The sequence below is a fragment of the Carassius carassius genome, chromosome 42, assembly GCF_963082965.1.
Source record: "Carassius carassius chromosome 42, fCarCar2.1, whole genome shotgun sequence".
Taxonomy (NCBI): Eukaryota; Metazoa; Chordata; class Actinopteri; order Cypriniformes; family Cyprinidae; genus Carassius; species Carassius carassius.
The window spans coordinates 3,795,272-3,804,700 of NC_081796.1; the positions used below are offsets into that span (position 1 = coordinate 3,795,272).

A 9,429-nucleotide genomic window follows, 5' to 3' on the forward strand; every position below is an offset into this window, starting at 1 on the left:
AAATTGTGAAAAAGTGGTTCTTTTAAAGACGATTCAAGGAAAAACACAATGAGGCTGGAGGGATGTGTGGTCCTGTTTCTCTCTCCAGCTGTGTGTGTGTGTGTGTGTCAGAGGTAATTACAGTGGGATGTGTGGGTGAAGGCATATGTTCCAGCTGCTCAGCTGTCTGGGGACGCATGATAACAACTAAGCAGTACTTTTCTGCGACTTTCTGCTGTTTTTCTCTGCATCTCAAGGATATTTCTGCAATTTTGTCCTAGGTCTCTACTTTTGCCCCTTAATCTCTCTCTTTCATTTTCCTCCTCTAAAAGAGATCCTGTGTTCTCCAGAAATCAGTAATACACCGAACATGATGGCTATTAGATGGTTACTTACTATAAATCAAAATAGTCCATTCTCAAGGGGTGGTCGCACTAGACTTTTAATTCCACTGATTTACAGTCATACACATGTCAATACAGGAGACTGGAAATACAAGATTATGCTAATTGTTCTGTGCTCCAAAGCTCAAGTTTGGTGAATGCTGGCATGCGAATTTATAGTCATGTTTGATCAACTGGAGAACAGTGTGACCTCTGATGCTGAATTAAAAAAGAAATACGCCACAGAGTGTGATGTGTATGAGTGTGAAAAATGCAAGCGTGATGGCTTAGAAGGTAAGAGTATATTTATCATCTACAAGCAGTTTGTAACATTTATATCTCTTTAGCAAAAAAAGATGCAAGTCAAGTTACGAGTTACGAGTGCTTCTGGATAGCTGCAATACTCTGCTTTTACTGACATGAATTATGGCGTGCACTTAACTAACGATAGAAAGTGTGGATGTAGTCAAGCCTTCACACCCTGTCACTAGCAGTTAGGAAAGAGGCTGTATGTCAGTCAGGATGGCTTGTGGGAGGGAATTAGACAGCCAGAGCCATTTCTCTCTATCATGAAGATCTGGTTGGCTGTTTTCTCTGTTGCCTATTTTCCATCTGTGAACTTCTGAGACAGTTGCCCGCATTTTCACTGAATTGAGAGCCAAATAAAACAGAATACATTATTATCATCCATCATGGACTCTTAGTTTTACAAGTTTCCTGTTTTCCTTTGTTCAGTTTTCCTGCCACTCTTGTGTTGGCCACTCCCTTTATTTTGTTATCATTGTTTATTACACGTCTCTGTGGGATACTTGATTCTGATTGGTCAGTCGCGACATTCTGAGGTATGTTATCCCTCAATAACAACCGATGAAAACGAATAACACAGACTTATCCGGGGAACTGAAGTCAACACTATACTCTTGCCAGGAACAGTTTTTTCTTGGTGGAAGCTTTGCGTTTGTTTAGCTAATAAAATATTAAAACTCTATTCAAAATTGTGTACAATTATTTAATTATGTCATCCTGGATTCGCTCTCTCGTTTCATACAAACGCAGCTGCTGCCATTTTGCTAAGATTGTTCTGTACGCTGTAATGGATTATAAGATGAGTAGCAAACTGGTACAATTTTAAAACATTTTCGTCTTAAATGTTTTATTGCCATAATTATATGGTGAAATGTTGTTTAATAATGTGACTGCACCGTTTCCCTTAATTGTCCGTCTAGTTTAAACTTGCAACTGCTGTGTTCATGGAAGCTTAACTCAAATCAATATTTTGTGTATTGTTTATGCATTACACTCTGTCTCGTGTGTTGGATTATATCTTCTTTCTTGTTGGGATTTAATTAAATAAAACAGACTTTTTGACATTTTGCCAGTTACTGTCACAGTCTTCATCTGGTGTGCCCAGGACGGTCTTTCTGTGAGCACATGGCTTGTGTTGTGTTTGGTGCCATGTGCTTTCTCCTGTCTATTTTTTTGACCCCACCCATCTTGTTACCTCATTATTGTTTTAGTTGCTCCACCTGTGTTTCTCCCTTTCTTCTAGACTCCATTCCCCTAAACTCCACTCACCTGTTCTCTCGTTACCTTATTCCTTGATTTAATTTCTGTTCTGTGCTTTTGATGTCTGGCTCCCCTGTGTTCAGGGTCTATTGCCACATTTACACATAGCCGGGTATTTAGAGAAACGAATATTTCCCCCCCTCCGTTTTCAAAAATAACATTGTGCACATAACATGGTTTTCAAAAAAGTTGTCGTTTACATCAACCCGCATAAATACACCGTCGAGCGCCATCATAACTATGCCAAACCTATGGGCGGCAGTGTAGGGAGAAGGATAAAGCCATGCAAGCCAATCAGAATCCTCAAAATCTCCAAAAACTCCTTCTCCTCTGCTCCTCGATATAATACAGCAGTTGTGTTTGCAAATGCAAACAGACCAAAAGCGTTTGCACAAACGTAAAAATGAGTACCACCTTAACAGCATCCATTATCAAACAGTAACGTTACCCAAACAAACTCTAAACATAGGGCGTTCACATGACGTTAAGCATTTTCTGGCGCATAATGTGACGTTTGAGAACCTAAAACCCCGTTTCTCCCAGTTGACACGGCAACACATAACAGGCGTTTTCAGAAATCTCCACTTTGGCCGGAGTTTTTAGAAATAATCGTTTTCAGGGATAAAAACGGCGTTTTCGTGTAAATGACAGGCCAAAACGTTTTCCCATCGTTTTCCCATCGTGTAAACGGGGCCTATGTCTCGTTGTAATCATGAGCTACTCTGGTTTCTTCCCCTTTGGGGTGGTTTCAGTTGTTTAGATTTTTTTATTTTGGTGATTTATAAATAAAGACTCCTCATTTGCCTGCACTTGAGCCTTGTCTGTTTTTGTTCCACCAACCCAAATACTTCCAAACAAAGCCATAGTGGATCTGCTTTGCATTGCCATGAAACACTCACTGCTGGTAATGTTTTGTTGCTGAATGAATCAGTGTTTTTGAACTAATCAGTTATGTAGATGAATGATTCAATGACTCACTCATGAAAGCAGCGTCTCATTTTGAAGGCTGTGTGAGCTGGAGGTCTTGTATGTTATCGAGGCATAAAAAAATGCCTATGTTTCATAAAAAAAAAGAAAACATTACAATTCCAAAAAAGAATTAAAAGGAGTCATAACGTCATATTACCTTGGATACCTACTGCTGTATTATAGTCTTTCAGGCCCTTCTAAAAAAGAAAAGTGGAAAAAAAATAAGCACAGAGCTCCTCAGACCCTTATTTCTGAAGGCATTATTGTCTAGCGAGATCTGATGCGATATTTTGGCTGTCGTGGACGGTCATTATAATAATGCAAACGAGGGGCGCGTTGATTGGTTGCAGGAGGGGGGGGTGTTGACAACGCAGGTAACGCTTTAGCATATCATTACAAACTGACATCATGGCGCAAGTTGTGAATGAACGCGACCGGCTTCCCGGCCAGTGTATAAGTATGAGGCGCCGTTTAGGGCTTAAATCAAACTTCATTCACGCACACATATGAAACACGCTTGCATATATACTAAGTACTAGTCACACTTACATGTATATGAACTATCCACGCACATAAAGTTACTCATATGAGACGTGAGCACAGCACACACACACAAATATAAGACGTGAGCACACACACAAACTAGACGGCGCCTCATAAGCGTTAGGCAATAAATAAACAATAACCGAATTCATGATGATCTCAGTCATTTGTTTTGTGCAAAGTACGTTAGCAGCCATTCCCCATACCTCGAAGCTAATACTCCCGCCAGAGTTGTGCCTGGACGCGTTCATTGAACGATAGTGTGTCTGACTCCCTTGTTCGATCTTTTTTCCGAGTCATTTCGTTCATTTAAGGGGCTTTAAATGTTACTATTAACTGGCAAATTCCCCGAACACATCAACCTACGCAATCTTGATCATATTCTGAATTAAGAAATCATTATAATGCAGTCAAAAGTCCGTTTTTGCAGTCCGTTTACAGGGAACATAAACAATTACTTCACCTCAAGTCTTTCGTTTATTTGTCTAGTGACAGACGCAATAGCATACAATAGCCGCATTAGCAGTTATGCTGTTTGTTACACACAATAGAGCAATAAAAACACAGTCTTACCGTTTCAATTGCCGGCAATTTTGTTGGAATGGCGCTTTTCCAGAGATTCGATGCCAACTTCGCCCTATATTGCCCCAAATTTGTGAAGGATTTCGGCCTACAATGTTTAGCACAAACACGTAACGATAAGCCAGTGGGAAGGGTTGAAGGAACCGCGTCATTAAAAATGAATTTAATCCACTGGTCTCTGATAGCTAGGTCCGTTATTGGTAGAGAAAACACATTTACATGTTGATTCTGGCAGTCAACCACAGAGCAACTCTTTCTCGACTGAATATGAGGGGGAGAGGGGAAGGGCGAGCTTCCTGCTGCGGTGTCCATATATGGTATATCCTGCCTCGTCTTGACGTCAAGACGGGGAAGAAATCAAAATCTCGTATTTGAGTGCGCGTGCACGTGGGCTATTTTACAAACCCTGAGGTAAACAAACGCTTCACTTTTAAATATCGGCTTCCCGGCCAGTGTATAATCGTTAGGCAATCATAACATACATTGATTCTCGTGGAAAAGTGAAAATTGTGGGTCATGACTCCTTTAAAATTTTAACACTCAATGTTTACCAAGTATAATGTGCCCTATATAAGTGTGCCTTTAATACTATTTCTGCATATAGAGTTTCTCAGTAACCATCTCACGGTTTAGAGAGTCTGCATGGATCTGCCCTGTTTGTGAAAACCAGGTTTTGTGCGTCATGCTTGTTTGGTTTTCCCTTGCAGAATGGGGATAGATCTCTGCGTCAGAATTAAAAGTGTGCCACTCTTGGGTCTCGGATGAGACTCCCGCCGTTTGCGTCGATAGGACTGCATTTGTGTTTTGTTTGCGTGAGTGAGTCATCTTATAATAGCTTCAAAACAAAGTACGGGGGAGCTGACCTACATTGTCATGCTGTAGTGCGTGTCTACAGCAAATGAAATATCCAAGCTTCCCCACGTAGGTGTACACATGCTTGTTTGTATCCAAGTACTTGTAGCACAATGCATTCACGCTTTTGACACTATCTTGACCTTTTTCTTCTGTGCAGAGGCCTGAAGCCTGCAGCATAAGTGTATGTGGCAAACAGTAATGCTACAAGACATTTCCTCAGCAGGTCAGACCTGGCTGCGCGCGCTGATGGAAGTGTCAAAGCAAATATGTCACAGACGTACAGCACACGCAGCTGGCCACCCCTGAGTCCCATTTCCCATCCACTCCTATTCTTCTTCAAAGGAATGGATAGAGAGCTGAAGGCCAAAGAAGAACTCACTGACTAACATAATAAGACAATGTTAATCTCAATTATTCATCAGTGGCTTTTAAGGACTCTTGAGAAACTGGGTAAATGTGACATCTCTTTACTGTAAACATGCTTTTAATCAATTTGAGCGTTTTAGATTTTTTGATAATTGGTAGAAACCCCTGCATTGTTTCCGACATTTGAATATTATTTAAATAAGGTGACTTAAACCAGTTCACTGGATTTTGAATCCAAAATAGAGATTTTTGAAGGTGCTTAGTAGCTCCTTTTGCTTGTCTTTTTGTCTATCTTTCTCCATTTTCGTGTCTCTCAGGGGAGCTGAAGCAGATCTTAGTGATCTTTGGCCTTATTCTGACAAATATATTCAGCAAAAATAGAGCAGTGCTGATATTACCACGATATGATGAAACAGTTGTTTGTAATGAAATATAGAAACGGAAAGAAACAAGATAGCGAATTAGGACGTGCTGATTGACCAGTTCGGGCCAGATATTAATTAAATATGCTCATCATGGTAAGAAAAGCAATTAACAGTGGAACTAGACAGGCAGCTTCTAATGAGAAGCGAATGTATTGAGCTGAAATCATCTGCATGTGGTTTGCTTTATCATCATATATAGGCTTTTCCAAGGCACAAGGATAGAAACAAGTTGTGTATAAAGTGAGTAACAAGGCAAGGACTTTATATAATCAATGTGGATCACGAACAGTCAACAAGCGTGTAATGTGTGTAACTCTGGAGACATGCAGCGTGCTTGTTTAAACAGTGTTACGGCTCACTGTACAGCCGTTCACTTTGATTGCTGAATTTAGTAGAGCTCCAGTGCATAATAATCACACACTGAAGGAGATGTTTAATTATGTCTGATGTCAAATTTGGTTGGTTTCTCAAAGGATTGAAGTGAGTAGGTGTACCCCCCCACCCCCCCACGACTTCTTGAAAGAAAGGTTCATCATGTTTTTCAGGGTTGTATCAGCTAGCTCTCATTCACTCACTCGCTCTCTGCTCTCACCTTTCTCTCTCTTCAGATGGGCTTTTCTCTTGCTATGGAAACACTGTTCATGTATTCTCTTCACATAATCTAATATCCTGGCATTTCAATTCAAAAGAGGGGCTCTGTTCTGCCAGATAGACAGCGCTTCCTCTAGATGATGAGTTGAAATATACAAACTCAATATTTACATTTTCTAAGGACACGTTATCCATCCATCCATCCATCTTGCTGCTGACATTAAAGTGAACATTTGAAAAAATCATTTCCACCTTTGACTTCTGCTGAGACTGATACTATAAATCGCTTTAAAATATTTTGTGCTACAAATAAAAGAGTTTCCACTCGTGGTCTCAGACCTCACTGTTCATAATAAGACCGTTTCAGGGTACAGGATGTTATTTGTGGTTTGAACATCACACCTTCATGTAAAACCCATGTGCTGCTGATGTTCCTCATCCATGTTTAATCCAGCAGGCCCCCTGGTGGTCATTCTTGGAGACCTCTTCTTATATCCACCCTTCCCCCATGAACATCAATCCATGTGCATAATAATAAAGGGATTCTTTCCTCCTCAGCTGCTGTGATATTTCAGTGCAGAGCTGAGTGTCTTCACAAAAGCAAAATGTTTTTATTCATCCAGATCAATCTTTTATGAACGCTGCCAGTTCTTCATGCTTTGATGATTGACAGCTCTCAGGTGTATCTTAAGAATCACTACATGCTTGTATATCGACAAACTTCTACATGGCCTTAATACACTCATCCACAACAGATGAAGTGAAGCAACGGTGTGTATTGTTGAGCTGAAGGACTGCCATTTTAATTCTCATTAATACAACTATACACTTAACAATCGAAGATGAATTGAGACTGAAATGCTTTGTTTGTCCAATGTTAGTTTTGTACAGTCTGTTCCCTTATTTCTGTTAAGTTTGCATGGCTTTTGATGGGGTTTAGTGCCATCTGCTGGAAAAATTAAAATAAATATTAAAGTATGAACTTTAAAATTATTTTACAAATATGAATGAATGCTGTTGACTAGGACCAGAATCAGTGTTACTATCGGATATATTACTCACAGTCCTGGCCAAAAATACTGCCCCCATAAATATGATCAAAGAAGGCTGTGAAAATTCATCTGCATTGTTAATCCTTTTGATATTTTATTTAAAAAAAAAAAAAAAAATCACAAAAATTTATCCTTTCATTGGATAAGATTTTTTAATCGGGGGAAATATCATTATGAAATAAAGTTTTTCTCAAATACTCGTTGGACACAATTATTGCCCCCCCCTAGAAATTAGTGAAGTGGCTTTACGAAAAGAGCTAGAGCAGTGAAAATTCTCATTTCCACCATCAGGGCAATAATTAAAAATTTCCAATCAACAGAAAATGTTATAAAACTGCCTGGAAGATAATAATAACCGTCCTAATGAACGGTGAGGAGGAGAGTTTGAGTGGCTATAGTCTCTCCAAGGGTCACAGCTGGAGAATTGCAGAAAATAGTTGAGTCTTAGGCTCAGAAGACCTTTAAAACCATTGCCAAACAGCACCTACCGTACATCACCACATGTTGTTTGGCAGGGTTTCAAGAAAAATGATCTTAGCTCGTCCAAAAACAAACAAAATGCCCAAACATACCATGTCTTATAATTAAAAGTTAGTATTGAGTGAAACATACAAGTGATGTATGAATGAATACATCATACTTTTACATATTAATTTTCTAAAACTGTAGAAATGAATGGGTTCAAAAAACCAGACTATGAAGAAAGCTCATTTTATTTTCCTTCTCTAATAATTACTTGAGATAACTGTAAGCCTCACAGCGAGTCCTGATAGTTTTAGTCACAAAATATTCCTTCCAAAGCACAGCCGCTCTCATGTGACACTAGGCAATAACGGACAGTGTTTGTCAGCAATAAAATGCTCAGTGTTCATGAAGCGGTTTGAAAACTGGATTCAAGTTGTAATCTGAACGTTAATGCTAAAATAAAACTCTCTGTTTGTCTAAACATTTACAAACCAAGGCTGTCCAATAAGACATGGCCAAACTGTGCAGTCTCTTTATTTTCTGTTAAAGTGCTGTCCAGACGCGGCCTACATGCGGTGGATGCTGTCGTGGTCGATGAACTGTTTGAGGTCATGGAGGTTGTCCCACCACTTGAAGAGGAAGGTGTCTGCGATCAGGCTGAACCAGGGCGTTATCTCCAGCTCTTTCCTCTGGGCTTTCTCCAGGAGCTCCTTCAGCTCCTCTTTGGACACATAGCAGTGGCTCTGGATCTCGTTGGGGTCTGGATTCAGATCCACGTCTTTCTGCATGAAGAGGATGTAGTCGATCTCGTGCTCGCCCCAGACGCCGTCTGACTGGGCCTTGTAGTGGATGCGGGTCAGATAGGTCATCTCTTCTGGAGGCACCTGGGACAACAAGCGGCTTAACCTTTAGCCATGAATAATGATGAATACAGGGCTTCTGCAGGTACATTCAAAACCATTTTAAGATCTTGTCTAGGGAGCAGAGTTTTTAAAACACAACTCCCGAAGTATCTTCATTACCTTTTCATTAGGTGAAAAAAAAAAAAAAAAAAATCTCTCATTCTTTATAACTTCCACTGCATGCTTTATCAAGCTGTGCTTGTTGCGGAGTACTTTTATCTGGCAAATGTCTAAAAGATCAAAATCAAGTGAGTTTATGATTTAAAAAGAACAAGTATCTGCCAGTAGGCTCAGAAATATCAGCTTGATTCAAAAGGAAAACAAGTTTTCCTTCCCCATGGAAGATATTTGCTCGTTTCATAAGTGTCCTTTTTTTCAGTTCTCCGAAAACAAGAATTTAACTATCTACATTTGAGATGTTTAGATATTCATTTTTTGCAGTGCATGCAAGATTTAATGCCATGACTTGGTGAATTTAAGACTTTCTGCCCTGATTTAACCCTGTAGAACACAGAAATAACTTTTACTGTAATTCTGATAACACTGCTCTTCCTCAGTATTTTTGTCATTTTCCAGTACAAGTGTCTAAAGACACATTTACTTGAGAAGCACACTCACATAAGAGGTCTTGTTTCCTGATCAGTGAAGTCATTCTGACAGAAATACTGAGGAGGATGTGATTTTTCAGCAATCCGTGCAACATTTAATGGCATGTAAAGACTTTCCGCTCTGATTGAAGACCTGTCTGGGC

At 39.7% G+C, this 9,429-nt stretch overlaps 1 protein-coding gene across 1 annotated transcript in view; it reads right to left on the reverse strand.

Annotated features, from left to right (window-relative positions):
• Positions 1–7,876: 7,876 nt before the first annotated feature.
• Positions 7,877–9,429, reverse strand: part of LOC132123789 (isopentenyl-diphosphate Delta-isomerase 1-like) — a 3,506-nt gene continuing 1,953 nt past the window's right edge. The window contains exon 5 of the mRNA XM_059534427.1: positions 7,877–8,660. Within this exon, the coding sequence (XP_059390410.1) occupies positions 8,343–8,660 (318 nt within the window). The 3' untranslated portion in view covers positions 7,877–8,342. The remainder of the gene's footprint in view (positions 8,661–9,429) is intronic.